Here is a 22,230-nt window from a genome sequence, read left to right on the forward strand (position 1 = left end):
CGTCTCTCAACATGCGACACAAAGTGGTGCACATGGGGCTCCAGTGAGAGCGGTAGTCGGCGTTTAGAAAGAGTACGGAAGGTTTTCTTTTGTTTCTTTTGCAACAAAACGGATGAATTTATATGCATTTCCCCACTGTGCGGAGGCTGATCCTGAATGCTACCAGACTAAACCCTGATCACAGTTACATGAGATAGCGGTACGTTTGCCAGACTCACTGGTTATTCCTCATGCTAAAAGCCTTTTTTTATTGTAACGTTAAAAGGGAAAAACAGTGAAAAAGTAGCAGTACGTAAGCAAACCCTTCCAACAGGGTTCATTTGAACTGATGAATGAATCTAATCTTACATTTTTCTTTGTCATAATTATAATACAAGGACTAACTAGCTCTGTGCTGCAATACAAGGACAATGCTGTTTCGTTATTCGATTGTCTGCTGACTTGTTGCCAATGACATGCTTCTTTAGCCTCAGTCTTTTAGCACAGTAGTATGCATGAAGCCATCAAGTAAAGGCTGAAGGAAATGAAACATGACAAATGGTAGTTACCAGCGGCTGCGTTGTTGCTCTCTCTCTTTGTAACTCAGGGAAAAGTGGAAAACTCTGTGGATGCGGAGGCTTGTGTGTACCTTGGTGGATCTGTGTAAAGTGATACTGTAAAATGGATATTGCATTTTCCTGACTGCTGTGATCTTTTCATATACCGGTGAGCATTTTCAACCTTGTTCCTATGAAAAGCAATACAGGCTTAGTAAGGGCTGCTTTACAATACTGACAATAACCTTATCTTGTAAAACTGGACACACACACACACACACACACACACACACACACACACACACACACACACACACACACACACACACACTTACTACAACTATACCACTGATGACATTTATTGATTAAATTCTTTCCTGCACCTTGAACTGAAAAGACTGACTAAAATGTCACTTCTAAAGTTTTAGAAAGCTGCACAAGAACACAGTCACAGTCACATTTCTATAGGATGAACAGCAATTACAGAGTGTGTTGTAGTCACCCCCCCCACCCCCCAAAAAAAGCTTGTGTAGTCAGACAGGGTCTCTCTCCAGTGATTAAAACCTGCAATGCAGTCTAACCCTGCAATCAGCATATGATAATAAAACAGGGGGAAAAGAGAGGAAGTGTGTGAGAGAGACACAGAGAGAGAGAGAGAGAGATGGGAGCAGCTTTGGGGCAAATCAATAGGTGGAGCAGAAACTGTCAGAAGCCACGTGGGTGACAACACACACACACACACACACACACACACACACACACACACACACTTACTTCAACAAAGGACAGGAATGAAGATGAAGTATTAAAAGACTGAAGTAGACATGTCCAGATGATGTGTTTTCTTTTCAGAAAGCAAAACTATGCATTTCCATATGTGTGTGTGTGAGAGAGAGAGTGAGAGAGAGAGAGAGAGAGAGAGAGAGAGAGAGAGAGAGAGAGAGAGACTAGACAGATAAAAGTGGAATCATCTATTCCTCCTGAGAGTTGCTGGCATGACACTCCTTTCACTCCTTTAAGAGGACGACACACACACACACACACACATAATAAGGACCTTGCAAACAGGCACGCAGGTGTGCACACACAATCAAAAACAATCAGCCGAATGCCAGTGAAACGCAGCTTCAATAAACTCCTGTGAAATAATTTCCTCCATATGTCGCCATCTTTCCTAAAGGAATAAACTCCCTCACTAAATAAATATTCTCACATCAAAGCGTCCTACTGTGGTCTTTCAAATTTGAACTGCTTTCAACACACAGGTGACACTTGAAGGTAATACTGTAGATAATTTTAGACACACACAGGGTGAATGAAGACTGCCCTGCTATACTATAAGAGTAAACATTAAGGATGTGTATCCAGTGAGTTGAGGCCTCAATCAGGCTTTGAGGTATTTCTATTTGTAGACAATAAGCATGTTTGTCAACAACAGCTAAGAGCTACCGTGTGCATATTTAGGGCCCACCGGGAGCTTGAGCCCTTTCTGATTTTTCTTATTCTATTTCATGTTTTTTTTTTTATGGTTAATAATTAAATTCATGGGAGACAATGCTAAAATAGCTTGCTGTTAGGGCTTGGCGATAGGATATTTATCTTAATTTGAAAAACAAAAAACAAAAAAAACATTTTAAATGAGATTGAAAATGATAGACTTTGACATGGTATAGGGTACATTACTTTTCATACTGAGCCTACAACTGTCCTACAGGAACAGACAGCTTGCTTCCTTAAAAAAATCAACAGCATCCCCTGGAACAATGAAAGGCCCTCAGAGAAGTAACTCTGCAACAAATCGTAAGGTTACCACCCTCTGTTTCCAGTTCTGCACTCTAAAAGAACGTAAACATGTTTTATTGCAAATGACATGGTCTGAAACAGTCTGAAAGTCTAAAGAGGGGATTGAAAAAAGAAAGAAATCATAGTGTTTTTGAACATTAAAAACATGCTTTTTAGCCATTTCATTGGGGATTTCATTTAAGGTCAACACCTACCTGGAAGGCTACAGTGTAGATTACAGAATGCAGCATAAATGTTCAAGGTCAAGCCCCCACAGAGCTGCGCTGAGTAATTACCATCTTGGTGAAAGGAGCTGACTGACATTTATTTCATTTTGTCAACATACAGCGGTTTTCACTTCGTCTCATAGAACACAAAACACACTGTGGGTTGGCTTTAAATGGGCGGTGTCTATGTTGCTGAAAGGCTTCTGTGGCTGTGATTATCACTGAGAAATGTTGCTGAATTAAACTGTGTTGGAGTGTTGTGGGTGTCATACCGTTGCTTTATGAACTGGCTGGTTTATTGTTTCCACCTTTTGTTCTGCCATAACTAACAGCCCATTGTTGTTTATGACCGTCAAAGAAGTCTCACAGAAAGTAAGTGAAAGTGATTTTGAAGTTTAAATGACTCGTAAAATACTACACATGCCTTTTAAAATGTTTAAGGACCAGTGTGTAACATTCAGTGGTGAGGTTCCAGATTGCAACCAGCAGAATTATATTTTTTCAAATGCCCTCTGTTATATAGTTATTACCTATTGCAGCCATTATTTTTTAAAATGATAAAAGAGCACATAGTTATTATTATATCATTATATAGAGAAGGTTTTATTTTTAATCGCTCCCCCCGATTGACGATTTGGACCTTTGCTTAAGGAAATTTTGTCTAACTGGACTTCTCTGACTTTTAATTGAATGCCCCTGCTGAGGAACCTACGGTGGCCTTCAGAGAATGTAATAATATGAAAGGCTCTGTCCTCGCCTACTGTAGAAACCAGCAGCGCAACATGGCGGGCTCCACGGAAGAGCACACGCTCACGCTAAACAACGATTCTTAGTTTCCGCTGATTATACACAAATGAAAACACAATTATGAATGTTATATTTAATTTCTGCCAACAGATCCCCCTAAAACCCAACACATGGGCTTTATAATTATAGACTCCATTTGTAATCTTATTAATTTATATTCAGATAAATAATAGAAGAGTTCTGCTGATAGATGAAAAATATATAATTATTATGTGTGTATCAGCTGCCCTTACAGATATTTTTGTCCAAGCACCAATTTGGTCTGTGCCCTGAGGAACTGTAGCATCATACAATCAAGATATTTAATGAGAAACACTGGGATCAAAATGTCAGTCACGATGTGTAAATTAGTGGCCAGCTTGAAAAAATTCACCCCATTTTAATGAGAGCCCTCCATCAGCCCTAAGACATGGTTTTGGTCGAGGTGGAGTCAGAACAAATAAAGAGAATGGCCAGTTTGTTAGAGACACTACAGAAAAGAGACGCAGCAGCGGTTATGTGTTTCTTATTTTGAGACACTTTTCATTAATTAAAAAAAATAAACAAAACATAAAAAAACATATCAATAGTCAACTGACTTACAATAAAAATCTATTTTCAAGCTCGTCATCATTAACTGATATTGAAGAGAATTACAGATTTATAAACAGTTAATATCAGTGTTTATGTTTTCCCAGTATCCGGTACACCTTTCTACATGTGTATGTTCTGCAACATAAGATCTATAAAGGTTTTATAACAGCAATAGTGGGTTGTTTGGAAGAAACTAAAGAGGAACTTGAAATAACTTTGGAGAATGTTTTTTGTTGTAAGGCTTAAAATGACTGCCTCAGTCTGCCTCAAATTGGACAATTTCACATGCAAATGAAACAATCTTCTTGATTAATTAGACACAAAACAACTTTGAACCTGCAATAACAACCCCGAGCTTTTAGAGAAACTAATGATAACACAAATTTGTATTCATTATTTGTGTACAACCGCAAGTTTCAACTTGAAGAGGTACTTCAAATGTTACCATTAGGATTCAAATCATGCGCTGTTTGGAGTGTTGCTAATTGTTGACAGTTTCGTGTTGTTTCAACCAAATGCATGAGATGAGGTTGAGATATTAAATCTCGAGCGTTCAATCATTTAACACAGCAACCTTGGAAGGTTGAAAGGTTTTGAAGGGGCAGTGGGAGTCCTAAAGGCACAGTGCCCATAATTAAAGTTTACTTTTGACTGACACGCTGAAATATTGAAAGTGCTGTGGGACTAAATGGTACATCATGTCCAGGGTTTCCCACAGTTGTTGTTCATAATGGATCTGGCTCATTCCAAATTATTGATTGCCTCTGCAAATATTAGAAGTAGCTAACCGTCTTCTGACACAAAACCCTCAGTGAAACAGACAGTGACCATTTCAAATAGCAGATGTGTTGTATTGAATGCATGGCGCAGTTGTTTATATAGTCATCTGGTGACTACATTGATTACAGTCAAGATGAGATCCCATCAAAGTCTATCAGACACAGCTCAGAAGATTACACTGATTGATCAACCTGGCTTACAGAGCATATGTATGCTTTGCTGTAATTAATCAAAACAGAAAACCAGAGTTATTTCCAGTCTGGAAATGTTGAAGACAAACTGCTCAATCACTCACAATCAGCAGGGGATGTCTGAAGAACAACTCACAGCACTTGTGAGACATAACAATCAGTGCTGCTGGTCAAGCACTAAGTTCTGGTTTGTTTAAAGTTTAATAATTACCACTTGAACTTTTAAACTCTCATCAGAGGTTCAATTTTGAAAGGAGTACACGGTCACAGCTCAGCCTCTCTGTCGGCCTGAACAAAGCACCCTGTGTCTGGATTTGCCAACGGATTGCGCTAGAAGAATATAGGCCAGATAAAGTTTGGCTATAGGCTGGAGGGGCGGGGAAACCTAGCATATGCATGTGTGTGAACATGTACCTGAATGCGCCTACAGGTACATGCTATTTCCCATAATCACGTACAAAAATGATAATAAACATTATTTCACATAAGGGTTTCAAGCCACTTAGACACTGAGAGTCTGTTAATGCATCACTACTGCTCAATTATCTGACTAAGATATACGACAGAAAATTGTTTTCTGTTAAACACACCGATTGGTTTTTGAGTCCCACAGTCCCACATTGCCATCTATGGAGCCATGACGCTAGCATGGCTAGTAAACACAGACCTTTGGCAGCATATTATACAACAACATAATAGCTTCTTTCCTGCCAACAATATAAGGAAAAACTTTTCAGACACAATATAACTGCTGCGAATGTAATTTGAAAGTAAATTTAGATGAAGCCTATGGGAATTTTCAATCAGGCTTCTAGTATTGATTGCTTCAAAACAACCCAGTAATGGAAGGGAATTGATATGAAACATCCAAGTAATGGAAAAGGACACTTATATTACCACTTTTCAAGGCAGAGATGAATTGTAAACATGTCAACATCATGAAATGCACGCACACACGGGCACACACACACACACACACACACCTTTGTCTTACTATATTCATGGGGACCTGTCATCAACATCCCAACATTTTGGTCCCCACAAAGCTTTGGTCTCATATAGTCAATACAGCTCAGAATAAGATCAACAAAAGCCCCATTTACATACCAGTTGTTATATCACATCACACACATGCAGACCTAGAGAACATATCTTCATATCTGACAACGGCTGACCCTGTGGCTGACTTGTTGAAGTATGTGGTGAACAAATCATCACCTCCGTGCGTAACACCATGGTCGACGGGTTAATGATCAGTGCTACTATCACTGTCTGGGTTGACGGCTCTCTCCCTCTCACTCATCACACCTTATTAACACTGCCAATCTTGACGGTGAGCCCCGTCAATTTCACGTTTCTATCAAATGGGCAGGATAATTGGAGGATAGAATTTTTTTTATTAAATCTCATGGCATGGAAAATGCTCCGGAGTCATCTTCATCATTTAATGGTGTCAGTTTGCTAAATTAAAATGGCCATTATCCAGCTTCTTGTTCATGTAATTATTTTCTGAAGGTTTTACAATAAAGACTGTCATGACTTGTTATAAATTACTTGATGTTGAAATGTTGTGAATGTCTGTCCCACAAGAGAAATTCTTTTTTATTTTCTTTATTTATGGAGCTGGTTGGAGACTGGTTTTAAAGGTGGATACTTGACCCAATCCGCCTCCTTCCTGTCAACATGGCAACTGGTTGTTGTGAATATTTCATGAAGGTTTCCATATTTACATATATACTGCCCCCAAAAGGCATGGAGCAGCAGCCACAGGAGCAGTAAAGCTGAAAAAAGGGGTTTTACGTTTTCAGGTTTGGTATGGTATGTAGATAAGGCAGTTTTAATGTTTTCATTTTATCCCTTTTAAGACTTCCCCAAGAAATCGTAATACCTAAAATATGCAGATACTGCACTTTGCCTTCAGACAATCTTTACAGAATGCAGGGGGGAAAATGCACTGTGCACAAGCAAAAATATTTATGTTATTACATTTAAAAATCAACATAATAAAATAATTTATTTAATGCATTTTTATATGTGATTTAAAGGGAACCTAACTACACAAAACTTAGATTTTTGTTTTCTCCAAATGACTGGATTTGACTGTGGCCTCATTTAGTTATGTAGAATAAAAACTGAATTACTGGATTAAGACGTCACTTTTTGATTTAGATAACAAGGGAAAAAAACTTATGAGTAAATCTAGTTGTAGCGTTAACTAATGCTAGCTGTGTCTCACCAGCTAGCTTTCACTTAATTTGACTCTCTTGCTTCAGCTGTGTAGTTGTAGTTACGTGTAGTAGCAATTTGTTTTTCACAGAAGGTACATATGTTTCTATGGAATGATAATTAGTTATATGGTAGATCAAACAGTAAAAGATTTCGATTTTGGTCGTAATGAAGTTTTAACAAAATATGCAGTTACTGTGTTTTGGCTTTGGATGGCAGCATAGCAGTCCACAATAATTTAAATGAAAAATATAAAAATAAATAAATAAAATACAGTAACCCATAACAAGACAGGAAGAAATATTAAGATTAAATATCTTAAAATATTCTATTCAAATATGTAATTTATTTGGTCAGAAATTACAAGGACTTCTTGGGAAACTGCGTCTATTCAAAGATATCTGCATCAACACTGCACCAATCAAGGTAATGTGTTTGCTAGCTTTTCTCAGTTAAGTCAAAGCTGTGTGGTTTCTTCCTGAATTTGTATGAGCTGTTAGTAAAACCCGAATGAACTTTCGCCCCCATCAACAAATCTGCCTGATAATCTTCTCTGTGACTTGGCAATTATCTCAGTCCTTGACCTGAGAGGGAGCGAGAGACAGGGGCGGGAGAGGGGGAGAACACAGGATGTGGGCATGTCAGTGTATCGGACTGGGAGTACCGGTGGAGCTGTGGGATTCAGAGATCTCTGTATCTGGCCTTTACTGACTGCACTCTGAATGAGCTCATCAATATTCATTGACCTGCTCTGGCTAATGTCCCCAGCGACGGGCAGAATAAAGTTGCAGAGGTCGCACACTTCACAAGGGGAGAGAGAGACCGGCAGAGCGAGGGAGAGAATGAGCGATGCCTAGGAAGTGAGCGGGCATGATAAGAGAGTGCAGGTTTCAGACAAAATGAGAGCAAAGAGAAGCAAACACCAAAAGGGCAAAGCCTCAGGGCTTGTAGGGGGTTAGGGAGTTTATTACGACTTGAAAGTGAAACACATAAAACATGCAGGGGAAACATAAGCACAAAGATAAAGACACACGCCTCTGGAGAACAAACAAACACACACACACACACACATCCTTGTGCATGCAAAGTATGACATGACAAGATGAGTGCGATGACAAACAAATACAGCTTCTCTAACCTCTCACTCTATTTGTTATGCTTTTTTTCTTGCTTTCTCCCTGTAGTCTAGGGTAGATCCACGTTGTATAATATGACACCAGAGTATACATAATGGTACACGCCTCAAGAGAGGAAGCGGAGTTTGAGGGAGAGAAGATAAGAGACGGGGGGAGCTCAGAAGACACAACACAGATGGGGAGTGGTTAGAAAGAAAGAACAGATCAAGGTTAGGAGGATAGAACAAGCTCGTAGCTTGAAACCATCTTGACACACACCTGCTTGACATGACGCCACAGCGCCAGACATCCATGTTAAGCGCACACACACAAGAGCAGCCTTTACAGTTTATTTTAATATCAAACCCATTTGCTACTCGGACCTCTTCTTCATCATGCATGCATGCATGCACATACTATACGGGCTGATGAATATTCAAAGTGTGAGGGAGGCCAAGGAAAAGGGAAGATACTAAACACACACACACACACACACACACACACACACACACACACACACACACATACATACACACACACAAAAAACAAAACAAATGGCTATACACACAAGCACACATAAAATAACAGTGAGAATAGGTTAAATGCTTTAAACGTTCAATTTAAATCACACACACAGTTTAAACTCAAGCTCATATGTAGGTGTGAGCGGATGCACACATACACATGCTCAGGCTGAATCATCTCAGTTTAAGTCTTTTTACTTGTTGCCACGGAGCAGCAAAGAACTTGCCAAAAAAGATTAAGGTGCCCGACTGCAAACGCCCTCCCCCCACACCCACATGACCCTCCCTCCATCCATCTCTGATTTTACCATCTTTCTACCTCCTTCTCATCCGGCTCTGTGCTGCCCACTCCTATCATTTCAACTGTCCTCGGGCTCCTTTCTGCTTATTTCTCCTCTTGTCTGTCTCCCTCTTTTCATCCCCTCTTTTCTTGTTTATTTTATTGTGCTGCCTACTCTCTGGTGTTTTTTGACTGAACTGTCAGTGTTCCCACCGAGTGGACAAAGTGTTGTGTTCTTCTCTCCTGCCTTTGAGTTAAAGTATAAATAAAGTTTTCACAAGGAGCCAAGGGGGACAGATAAAAGCTGACAAAACAAGTGGAATTATTGCTGAGGGCCAGGCCATCATGACAGTGACCCCTGACCTGTTGCATTAGAGTGCGGCCATAAGCCCCCTCAACTCCATCACATTTATAATTTATCTACTTGGAAAGAGACTCTGCTCTCTCTCTGTTCTTGTATAACCCTCTCCCTCCAGTCCAGGCTCATTCACTTTCATCAGACAAATCTTTCTCTGCTTCTCTGTACAGCTTCTTCTCCTCACCTGGCCTTCACCTCTGGAAGTCTTTTTTTTTTCTTCCCCCCCCCACACAATCCCCAGTGTGACGAATCCTGAAGTTCTCTTCCAGAACTTCACTTTTCAACTTTTCCATTTGACAATATGTGATATGTGGGTATGTGTGTGTCTGTGTGCACCATAGGGGCCTAATGGCAACATATTGTTCTGTCAAGCAACAACACTCCCACTTGTGTTTCTGTTTGTATTACTGTCATATCAAACAAATATTGTAGCTACAACAAAATATTGTACCATCCATCTGTGCCGTTCTTTTTGTCTCCTTTCACAGTCTTATATGTGTCAGGACTGAGGCTTATCTTGGCACTATGGTTTTGCATACTTCAAACGGCAGCCTTAATATTTAAATATACGTCTGTGGAGTGGGATGCGTTATATCATGGCAAGAGGGGAGATGCACACAGTCATGAACATACAGAAAATATAGTCTTACAAATTTTTACAGGCTTATCTTCATAAATGCATGCAAATTAATAAAAACTTGCACTTAAAATATCCGATATCTGATGTAAGAAAGTATGCACAATAACCAGTTGTGGACTGATCTGTTTGCGATGTCCATGTCTGTCTGTGTCTGTGCATGCGTGCATACGCTCCACCCTCATTACACTGTGTCCAGAAATGGTGGAATTCTGTAACTTTCTGCTAAATCTGTAAATAAAAAGTGAGAATCGCTATCCTGTCTTTCTACAGAAAGAGAAACAAAGGTGGAGAGAGAAACTAGGAGGCTGAGAAAGAGGCGAATATAAAGACATTGTGAAAGAGACAAGGAGAAAGAATAATAATTTAGGTGTGTTTAATGTCTCACGATGACTACATGACCATAAACATGGTAAAAAACAGCAAAGATTGGAAGTAAGCAAGCGCTGTATCCTGTGTGACTTTGCATGAAACCAAATTTGTCCGAAGCTGAGATGTGATCAGAAACGAGAATCACCAATGAGCAGAAGGGCAGCACCCCTTGAAAATAAATGGGATGTTTTTGTCTAAAGTTTAGTGAAAATTTACAACTTGAAAATCAAACTTGACTCAACCATCAGGAAAGTGCAGGACAAAAAAAAAGCACAAGACAAGTTGAAAATGAAAAGAAAATGAAGATGTGCCTCAGGAAAAGTCAAATAAAGGCCTGGTCGGGGGGTTAACGTGTGGGGTCCGCTGGCTGTGTAGCTGTAGACTGCAGGCTGACAGAGAGCAACTACAGTACACAGCCTGCTCTGCTCTGCTCGGCTCAGTTCATCCATATTAGATAGACGGTGCACTGCAAGGCCAAACAGCACAGCACCAAAACAGTGTGTCACAGCAAATGATCCATGACATTGACAGGGGGAAAGGGGCTTGTAGCATGAATCAGCGATCACTGCTGATGAGCTTAGATGATGACTTTTCACGCACATGCAGGTGATTTTCCCTGCAACCTTCTCCTATGCTCTGCAACATTTAGAGTGCACACAGATGTGAAGACCTTGATGCAACGACCGGGCTCACGTTCCTTTAATGTGTGTGTGTGTGTGTGTGTGTGTGTGTGTGTGTGTGTGTTGTGGGCATTATTGCTAGCACTGCTGTGGGATTTAGCACAATAATCACTATCGCCACACTATAACATCATCAAGACTAAGACATTACATTAACAAGCATGTATGTACACAGGCATGCAGTATATGCACATACACCCACGCATACACACATATTTGCTTTCAGATGTCACCCCTTTGCCTGTGAAATGCCATGAAGAGATTAAGCCTAAGTATATTGTTATTTGTGACATAAAGACCAAACACACAATATACACATGTACACATACGCACTGACAAAACAGACCATCCATTCTTGGCGGTGGTGACATTTGGACGCCCTGCTGTTATGACTAATCATTCAAAATGAAGTCACAAAATCTATCCCTTGCTTCACCTCTCACACCCTCTCGTCCTCTCATCCCCCACTACCTAAATGTCAGCAATTCAATGGGCTCATTAATACCTCCCTTTTTAGGGTGTCTCTGTGTGTGTCTTTGCATGAGTGCGTTGGGATGCTGTAGGAGGGAGCAAGGATGATGTATTGGAATGGCAAGTGGTCTATTGTTCTCATTTTCTGTTTCAATATCATCTCTGAATCTTTCTCTCTCTTGATGTGTCTGATCCATCATTATCTCTCTCCCCTCTCTGATTTTCTCTCTCTGTGTTTCCTTCTGATCCATCATCACTGGGTGTGTGTATGTGTGTGTGTGTGTGTGTGTGTGTGTGTGTGTGTGTGTGTGTGTGTGTGTGTGCGTGTGTGGAGCGGCGGTTGTGAATCATGCAGTGGCCTTTCAACTGACATGGCCTGGCCTGACCCAATCTGGACACCACTGGGCTAAACAGCATCCATCATAACAGCATTCATCTGCTCCTATCACAGGCTGTTGCGCTGGAATGCCTGTGTTTGTCTCTCTGTGTGTGACAGAAAAATGCAGATACGCGTAGTGGGGGAGGGGAGGGCTTGGACAGCCATTGTGAAGAGACGTTTCAGACCCTAAGAGATCGGATCTGAGGAATTCTTGACATATTGTCAAAGAGACACGCACAAGGCAACGAGGCGAGGATGGAGGTTTACACAGCAATTGAATCAGATCTGTAGGAATATACAATGCAGCCTGAAACACACACAACCTGGTTATCAGGAGACAGGAAGCGCCAAGAACCTTTGAGCTACATCAGTTGTGATAATCACAGATACTGTACCCTGAATTCAAATCTGGTTAGGAATTGGTTCTGCTACTGGCCAGTGTGAGCTGGTGGATGCTATTTTGGTAATTAGGAAATATGTGAAGGGATACTTCGTTTTTATTTATTTATTTTACAGAAGGTTTGACTTTATTTCAGGTTGCATGCTCTGCGATCAGAGATCTGCAAGCCTGCTGGTAGCTCTCCAGACAAAGATGAACACCAGCAAGTGAGGACATAAAGAATACAAATGTAGGGTATTATTCTCATACGATCGATACTGCACGAGCTGTGACCTTTCAGATAAAGTTATAATAGCACTTGCAAGCTTACAATTTATAAGCTAATTCATCTGAACTGAAAAGAAAAGTTTCACATCTTGGGAAACGCGCTTATCTGCTTTCTTGTTGATAGTTAGACAAGGAGATTGATGCCACTCTCATGTCTGTGTGGTAAACGGTTAGCTCAGCTGGGCGGAGGGAAACACGTCCCCTGGCTCTGTTTGACGGTGACACATAAAACAAAAAAAAATTAGACGTAAAATGTTAATTAATGACTTTTAGAAGGTGCTGGTTTGAGAATTTTGTTTTGTTGGATAAAGCCAGGGTAACTGTTTGCAGTCATTGTGCTTAGTTTAGCTAAACTAAGATAACCTGCTTCATATTTAGTTACAGACATGGGAGCGTTTCATTATCCAGCCATTATCTTAAACCATCCCTTGAAATGCTTCTGGGCAGAGACACAAAAGTGTAAAGCTACTGCTGCGTCTCCTCTGCCAGAAGGTCAGCAGTCACGGTCAGGTCGCAGGTCGGGGGCAGTTGAATACAGCAGTAATGGCTCAATGTCACAGCACACCCCCCTCATTTGTATCTGATTTTACTGTGTGATTTCCCCAAAAAACCTCCGCTGATAATCAAAGGGTATATTTTCAGAAACCAAAATAATTACTTATTGTTGTATTTTAAGTAACATCCATATTTCTACATCAATCTTTTGCCTGGCTTTAAGAGAAAAAAAGACTAGTGAATACAGCGCAAGTCAAGCTTAATGTCTGTGATTTATCAATGACAAGTGACCAAGCATATTATAAAGGACAAACAACGGCAATCTTGCTCCTGAGTAATTACATGATTAAATAAAAGCTTGTAGTTTCATCCCGTCTCATCTCTTCTGTCTTGATCAATAAACTAATTTTGTTTTATGCTCATTCGTGAAATTACTCTTTCCAAAAAAACTTCTTTTCTGTCTTTTAATTTGCAAATAAAGAAATAAAGAAATAAAATAATGACTTCTGAGATCCATGGGAACTCTGTGAAGTAAGTTTTGCTTTCATCGTTTGATTCATCAATGGCTTTTCAGTATTGTTGATAACGAGGAAAGAGAGCCAGAATAAAGAGGGTGAAGTTACACACTTTGCTCGTCAGACAGAGGGAGACATACAGGAAGAGAAAGGAAGGATGAGGAGATGAGGGATTCCTATTTAAGATCAAAGTGACATTTTCTTCACCCTCGTTGTTCAGTTATATCTGCTTTCTGAATCAAAACATAACACAGACAGCGGATATATACAGTGTTTCTGTGTATGCGTGTGTCCGTATCTTAATGCGTAGAAACTTTTACACGGCTGGGAAGTGCGTGTGTGTGTTGCCGTGAGCGTGTGTGTGAGTGCATATAGCTATTTTGCAGCTGCCTTTGATCACCAATCAGACGCCTTTGTGAGAACAGCAAACAGACAGCGGCGGAAACGGAATGATGAGAGAAACTCCAGCTTAAACATACTACTGGTATCAGTTTTCACTCTCAACCCGTGGCTTGACAGCGCGGTTGTCGGAGAAATAACAGCAAGCAGTCTGTTCGTGTGAGTGTGTATAAGCATGTGTGCACTGCACGGGAGGTAGTGGTGTGAATGTGTGTGTGTGTGTGTCTCTCGGGGAGCATATGGGACACAGTTAGAAGGGACTTGTGCTGATTAGTTAAGGGACCAAGGGGACAGAGGGGGAACAATACAAACTTCTTTCCTTCCCTCTTTCCCACCCTCTCGTGTCTGACTTTTTTCATTCACCACTTCCTTCTCCTCCTCATCCTCTATTTCCTCCTCTCTTTCTGGCTATAAGCCGAAGTGACGAGGTCATAGGAGGGCAGTAATAAGTCTCTGGCATGGCTTCGGGGCACCAACATGCTGCCATCAGTGCCAGCTCTGTTTGCGGGCAGTGTCATCCTAGCCAACGTGATTACTGTACCACAGCTTTCAGCCGGGCAAGAGCCAGTGGAAACAATGAAGTGTCGCTCCAATTAGGAGGCAAATTGTAATAAATAAAACATTGAGCGTATGTGAATGTGTTTGTGCATGGCTCTGGGTTTGTGTGTCAGTACAGATGTGGATATGAAAAATCTTTCCAAACAAAAAAAAAAAAAAAAAAGTAGACTAATCAAACTTAAATGAGACATTTGGCTACAAAAACCCCTGTTCACACATTTAAAGGCCTTTTGGTTGCCTTGGGGAGAGACGAGAGAAAGTGGCACTTCATCTGAAATAAGTCTCGCTCTTACAGCAAGACTTCTCTTACAAGATTAATTAACTGATCCCTTGGGTGTACACTCCCTTGAAAGTGCACGTGTGCGCCCACTTGTATGTGTGCGTGTGTGTGTGTGTGTGTGTGTGTATGTGTGTGTGTGTGTGTATTTCGTCAGAGCCTGCCAAGTGTCGGGAGTGCACCCAATTAGTTAAAGAGTCCGGGCCCACACACCTGTCTACCTGCGCTGACAATGGCCTACGGCTGCGCGCATACATTTACACATTAATTAACCAGCCAGGCCATTAATTAGTCAGTCAGGAAGCTTAATGACTAGCCACTCGATGGTAGGTTACACCAGAGAGGGAGGAGGGTGCAGGCAGATCCATGCGTGCAGTGTGCATGTACAGATACTTTACATTACATTACACATTTCTACAAATGTACAGAGGATTTAGGGATGAAAAATATATTTATCTCCATTAATAAGACATGAAGAGGTCAGATCCTCAATGCCGAGACACTTACAGACTGTCCACAATCTCTCGCTGCAAAATTATGTTGTTGCTGTATTTTGTAAAATAACCCGTTTCCAATTTATCATGAAATAACACAGAAAATCAATGGAACATGAGGATGTTCTCTTTCCACAGATGATCACTGGTGTTCTGGTGTTTAGTCTTATGCGGGTTATCCTAAACTGGAGAAATATCTCACCTAAAGCCTTGTGTGCTTTTGATTTTGTTTTGTGAAATACAGATGCTTATACTGAAATACAGAACACACATATTTATACTTGAAATTTGGCATTTTAGATGCGCAATTGACAATTTGAATCAGATTTTCCGAGATCACAGATTTGTTTACTCTCTCCTGGTTCTATAAATATATAGCCGTTTTTGAGGAGAACTGTGACAAAAGAAATACCTTTAGAAATCTTTGTTATATGCTAACATGAGAAAGCATGAGGGAATCCTACTCTGGGAAATAATGTTCATTTCTTTTATAAAGATTTGAATAGAGAATATAGTCTTCACTCTGAAACACCACCTGGTAGTTGGCCATTCACTGGAAACCAATCATCATCTCAGCTCCTTTAAATTTGCAGTGTTAACATAAGTTATAAACTGACATTAACTACATCTTACTTATCCCTTCAGCAGTACACTGATTTCTTTACAGCCCAAAGCCCATATTGTTGTTACATAATGGGAATGTATATGTCAGCATCTGCATGCTTCTTGATGGGGTGAGTGAGCAATTTATCCACCTCTTAGCATCCTCACTACCCCATTTCTACTCCATTCTCCTTCCACTTATCTCCTTTCTCCACCCATCAACTGCTAGTACCTTTTCAAAATTTTATCGCATTTGATGTTATGACCTTGGAGAAAAGAAAATTAAAAAAATATATATATATACCCAGACATCTGTAGCCTCCTTCAGATCAAGTACCAGTGTTTGGGAGTGCTTGGGATTAAAGTTGTTTCTCAAGTGGGGGCCTGATGAGTCATAGCTGCATGTGTGAGAGCATCTGTGCACGTTACCTCTCTGTCTTTGAGAACAGCCTGAGTTCTGTAGAGCAGCAGAAGACGAACGTCAGTGTCTCGCAGGCTGAAGTTACTCTCCAGGATCTGCAGCACATCAATCCGAGGCCGCACGGGCAGCGACGAGTCTCCGCAGAATGGGCGCAGCCAAGCCAAGAGGTCATCTGAAGTCACCGCGCTGTCACTGTGGGAGGAGGGTGAGAGGGGCGGCAGACAGACAGATTGAGTGAGGGACAGATAAGGTGACAGAGATGGAGAGGTGAGGTGGACAGGTTGTTCTAAAAAAAAAATATACTGAAGTTCTCGCCTAAATGAAGATTGTTTCACTCATCTTTTGCTGGGAAATGTGCCCAGAAAAATATTTACCACCAACAACAATTAAAATACAAAATTTTTCACAGAGACATAAGTTACAAGCCTTTTTGTGTTAAAAATGCAGTGCAGACATCCAAGCAAATTGAGAAATTCTAATCGAAACTTAATCAAAACTACTTTACACAAATTATTTTTTGTCTAAAAACCGTTATTATTCTAGCAAGCAAACCATCCAGAACTGAAATGCTTTAATCAGTTTTCAAGAGAAAAAAAGGCAAAACATTCCCTGGGTCCAGCTTCTCAAATATAAGAATTTGCTGCTTTTCTTTGTGTTTTGTGATATGAAACGGCAATTTTTTTTTATTTTTTTTTTCAATCTAGGCTGCTGGTTGGACTAGATAAAAGATTTGTCGATGTCACATCCATTGTTTTACTTTGATTTGTTTGGCTAATGATCACAAAGAGCCAGAACAGGTACTGTGTCAAAATGTTGTCATCTCAAAAAAAAAGAACTTATCAGTTTGGCAGGTGCCTCTTAGTGATTCAACTACCAGACAGACATTTTACTGATATTTGACACCCAGCAGGTCCCAATTTCACTGAATAGAGCAGAAAAGAGGAGAGAGTGTAAAGAGAGTAGCTTCTGTGATTTATGTATGACTCAAAAACTACCACTCAATCAGATGATGTACATGCGCTTGAGATCTAATTATCTGAACTTCTGCACTATGAGGACAATAAATGTCACAGAGAGAAAGTCTCTACAAGTATAGTGTGTGTTTGTGTGTGTGTGTGTGTAGATATAGATAACCTACCCACTCTGGACATTGTTGTGCACAGCGGTCACCATGGCCTCCAGGACCCTTAGGGGTTGTGAGTAATTTGTCAGGGTGTCTGGGTCTCCACTGAAAAACAAACCACATCACTACAATCATCTTACATAATACGCTAATTAAGATAAGATTTTCAAATTACCACAATGTCGAGGGAACTGGGAGAAAAAAAAAAATCAAAGGCTTCCTTCTCAGGGACAGTGTTAGTTAAAAAAAAATGTGTTTGGCAGCAATTAAGTGTCTGAAGCAAACGCAGCTTTGTAAAAATTAATCATCATGAAGTTATTTAAAGTCCTGGAGACATAAAGCAACAGGAAAACATTTAAACCTGTCTCCAACATTACAAGCTCATGGGCTCTGTGAGCATGTCGGTGAAATTCACCGGAATATATAATAATCTAATCGTTTAGCGATGATAAAAGAGGTTTTGCTTTTCAAATATGGTGTAAAAGAAACAGTTTTAATCGCACTTAATAGTAGGTGAGTTTAAAAAGGTAATATGTGATCTTTCTGCAGCGTCAATAGTATATTCTCTCGTGTGGCTGTGGGCTCTGCTGCAGTTTGTGTGTGTGTGTGTGTGTGTGTGTGTGTGTGTGTGTGTGTGTGTGTGTGTGTGTGTACTGTATGTTGCAAGAGAGGGCCATTTTTCACAAAGACAGAAAGGGGGGGAAAAGGGTGATTTCCCTTGATTCAACTCCACTTTGCTCCTGGGCTTGTGTGCGTAGACATACACACAAACACAAACTCGCGCCTAGTTCCATACATGCGCATGTACACACACACACACACACACACACACACACACACACACACACACACACACACACACACACACACACATATACGGTACACATATACATGGACATAACATAGAAATGATCTGGCAAAAGGCAGAAAGACGACGCAGCATTTTCTTTATTGCATTTTACCACTTACATTTTCTCTTCAAAGGCACACAAACACAGAATAGTTATGACAGATACAAAAGACATCCATTAGTGTGAGGCTCAGGTATGCCTGCTGCACAAGACTGAAGGCTCAGAGAGAGAGCCAAAAACAAGACCGGCTCATTCATACCTGCCAAACGCAAAGCTTCGAGAAAGCCCTGCAACAACAGACACACACAAACACAGACAAGCGCGCACACAAGAGTCATACTTGAATGCTTGCATATGAATATGCAAGAAAGTGTGACACGTTGAACGGAAAGAAGAACCCAAGTGAATACATAAGGCTGCGTGTGCACAATCCTGCACCTAACACACAGAACACACACATACATACACACATATATGAGCACAGACTGCGTGTATGTGTGTTGGTGTGGGAGCTGAGTGAGATCTGCAAGGGAACAGCTGTATCAGTGAGCATTAATTATATGAAGATAATATATCAGAGACAGGGGACGAGCGTGTGCGCACAGGAAAGAGTGTGTATGTTTGCGTGTTCATCGGGGAGAGTGCCCAAATGTCTACTTAACTACGAATGTGAGTGTCCGTGTATGTGCACATGCCTTTTCTGGTGTGCGTGTGTAAATGCAGGGGCCACCTACAGTATCTGCTCCATGCACCATTGAGCAGCCTTAAAGAAGCAGGAAATGAGGCAGGAATATAATCAAGGCGATTGGCATTCATTTGTCAAGCCAATCAGATCTGGCCCTGTCAGTAAAACCTTGCTCATAGGTCTGTCAGTATTAGCACACAAGGTTCTTAGGGCATGAAGGACAAACATTAGAAACACTGCTGTGAAAATAAGCCTTCCATTTAAACCTACGTATGTGTTAAATGAAAGCAACTTGCCGAGCAGCTCTGCACATGTCACACATGGTTGAATCATTTCTCCTTCCTTTTGAATACAGGGAGCAGGAAGACACCAATAAAATGCTGTGAGCCCAACTCCCACATGCAGCTACTGTAGATTGAATTCAACACTTCAGGCATTTGTTTTGACAGTGTTTTCCCCACCAAGATGCTGAGCCTAAAGTGGACCAATATACAGTATATTTTCAAATAAAGACCAACAAAATCAGGTAGAAGGTGGTGTGTGTTTGGGTGGCGTTCAGTGTTTTCGAATATACATCATCGAGCCTGCTTTTGATGTGGATATAGATACTTATCTTAATCTGACTTAAAAATACGGGTTCTATATACATGTATATATATATGTGTGTAATCTGACAGGTATGAAAGAGGTGCATGCAAACGATAATATTGTTTGACAAGCTGCAAAAGAGATTAAAATAAGGGAAAAAGGGAATTATGTGTACTAACCTGACAACCTGATTTTCTTACCTTTGATATGTTTGCCACAGTGGGTGGTATCATCAGTAGCACACACTGCACAAACCTACAACACTGGAATCTTTTTTCAACACTGCCCTATTATTAAATGAATTCTGAACGACTCAGGGCTTACATGGAGGCCTACCATTGTGCAACATCATCCATGATTTATAATCCAGTGAAAACAACTATGATATCCACAAAAGTAAAGACTAGCAGCAGAGGCATGTGTAGAATATAAAGCGTTCTGACTGCTGGAGCAGGAGATGTCTGGGCCACCCTCAGTACATTCATTGGTCAGGTGCTTGTGGTTCATTGGTTCATGTTTTTTCTTATCTATCTATCTAACCTATATTTTACGTTTTTATAAACACCCAACATTATTACTGATGCCTCTTCTTTATCACACCTTATCTACAAATAGGAGAAATATACTCCCTTGCATATGTAGTGGCCGTTAAGCCGCCTAACACCACACTGCTGTACATGAGTCATGTTTTACCTAAAAACTCATTAATGGCTTTAATGTCTTTGTTCGTCATCTGGGATGTGAAAACATCCGATTTCCACACAGTAAGAGAAAGTAAAAGATGGCATCCAATTCATAGCTCAGTTATGAAATCCCACCACACGGCAGAGTGTCTCTTCTGCCGAGCTACTGACAGCGCTGTCAGACGGACACCAGAGCTCGGAGTATCGGAGCAGCCAACAGAAACGAGTTGCGCTGCCTTGCCTCACGCTGCCCTCCGTTTTCCATCACCTGTCTCTACTTCCATCAAAGATAGTTTGAAGACAAGACTCAGTTTGTAAAGTTTACAGCCTGACACACAGGTGCTCCTGTGTGCATTGTGAGCCAGTTAAAAAAAAAAAAAAGTGTAGTGAGTTGACACACAAAATGCGAGTGAACTTGGGATCTTCTTGACTTAAGTATCGACTTGTTGACCTTTAGAGGATAGTTGTAGTTTTGTGTATGGATTAATTTGTTACCTATTTAATAATTGAGCTTTGGAGGTGTTCGCATGTTTATTTTTGAACAGTGGACAGAGCCAGGCTCGCTGTTTCCCCCCTGCTTTCAGTGGTAATGCTAAGTTACGTTAACTGCCTCCTGGCTCCAAACTTCTTATCTAACTCTCAGCAACAAAGGCAAAGAGGTGTATTTTTCTAAAATGCTACAAAGTGTACCGCCAAGCTCCTCTGTAAGCGAGGGGGAACTATTTAGTTAAGATTGGTATTTGTAGTTTTAAATTTTCTCAATGGGAAGATGTTGTGTTTCATGTGTATGTATGACAGAACTTGACTTGACATCACCTCTGAGTTTGTGGTGTAGGCTGACTTTGTGGTTTCGATAATATGTGTGTGTGTGTGTGTGAAAAAACGAAGAGAGGGAGGGATCATACCTGAGTGCAGCCACGACTCTCGCCACTGCATCATGAAGCACAGTTTTGACAGACAGATCTAGGGGTCCAACGGCCACGCAGAGAAGCTTTCCAATGCACTCCAGAGGCTGCCCATCAGTTGCCACGGTGACTGCCAGCTCATGTACTTTTGACCTCTCGGATCGGGACAAATCGTAAAGCTGACTGTAACCCTGAAGCTGTTCCTGGAATTGAGAAACAAAACAAGAGTGATGGTGAATGGTAGGGCCGCCAGGGAAAATATTACATGGGGGAAAAAGACAGAAAAAAGGGAAAGTATATGGTGGTAGACTAATTAACAATTTACATGGTTCACAGCCTTGGAAAAAATTTCTAAAGTATTTACAAAAAAAATAAGAGACACACACAATAATGTGAGAATAAATTGCAAAAGAAAAGAGCAGAAAGGGGGAAAAAGCAAAAGATTTTAGAGACAGGAACAGAAGAAAAAGGAAAGGCAGAGCGAAAAGGAGTGTGTTGTGGTGGAGGAAGTACAAAGTTTAGTGAATGAAGTTCCTCTGCAGGTATTAACCCAGAGGGCAGCACTGGCCTGAACCTGCTCACCTCTCTCCACTGCCCTGCTCTCTTCTGCTTGTTTTTCTCTCTCCCAATAAAAAAAGGCTGAGAATCACAACCTGAAAATGACATTTGGTTGTGTGTGTGTGTGTGTGTGTGTGTGTGTGTGTGTGTGTGTGTGTAAATTAGTTTCACTTGTGCACTTTTTTTTTTCCTTTTTGCAAAATTGATTTTATTCCTCAATAGGCACAACTCTCACCTTTTTCACCAGAACAGATGCTGTTCGAAACTTTTATCTTAATGGCAGCTGCAAGCAGTTGTAATCTGAAGGTGACTGATGTCTGTCATAGAGGCAACACAAGAATATGCTTGTTGACACAAGCAAGCTTGAGATGCAGGATTTTCAAGGCTGGGCAAGTCCACAGTTAAGTGAAAACCTTGGCATGTGACAAGTTTTCGAAGAACCTGAATGTAAAATAATGGTGGCAACTCAC

At 40.8% G+C, this 22,230-nt stretch overlaps 1 protein-coding gene across 2 annotated transcripts in view; it reads right to left on the bottom strand.

The window, feature by feature from the left end:
• Positions 1-22,230, bottom strand: part of nbas (NBAS subunit of NRZ tethering complex) — a 143,315-nt gene that overhangs the window by 21,366 nt on the left and 99,719 nt on the right. For both annotated transcript variants that reach the window (XM_087180396.1, XM_023430124.2), the window contains 3 exons: positions 21,203-21,405; positions 17,506-17,595; positions 16,376-16,559 (listed from right to left, as the gene is read on the bottom strand). In XM_087180396.1, coding sequence (XP_087036522.1) covers positions 16,376-16,559; positions 17,506-17,595; positions 21,203-21,405 — 477 coding nt within the window. The remainder of the gene's footprint in view (positions 1-16,375; positions 16,560-17,505; positions 17,596-21,202; positions 21,406-22,230) is intronic.

This window comes from Seriola lalandi, unplaced genomic scaffold (genome assembly GCF_002814215.2).
Source record: "Seriola lalandi dorsalis isolate HSWRI2012SDOR001 ecotype SW California unplaced genomic scaffold, Sedor1 jcf7180002054901, whole genome shotgun sequence".
NCBI lineage: Eukaryota > Metazoa > Chordata > Actinopteri > Carangiformes > Carangidae > Seriola > Seriola lalandi.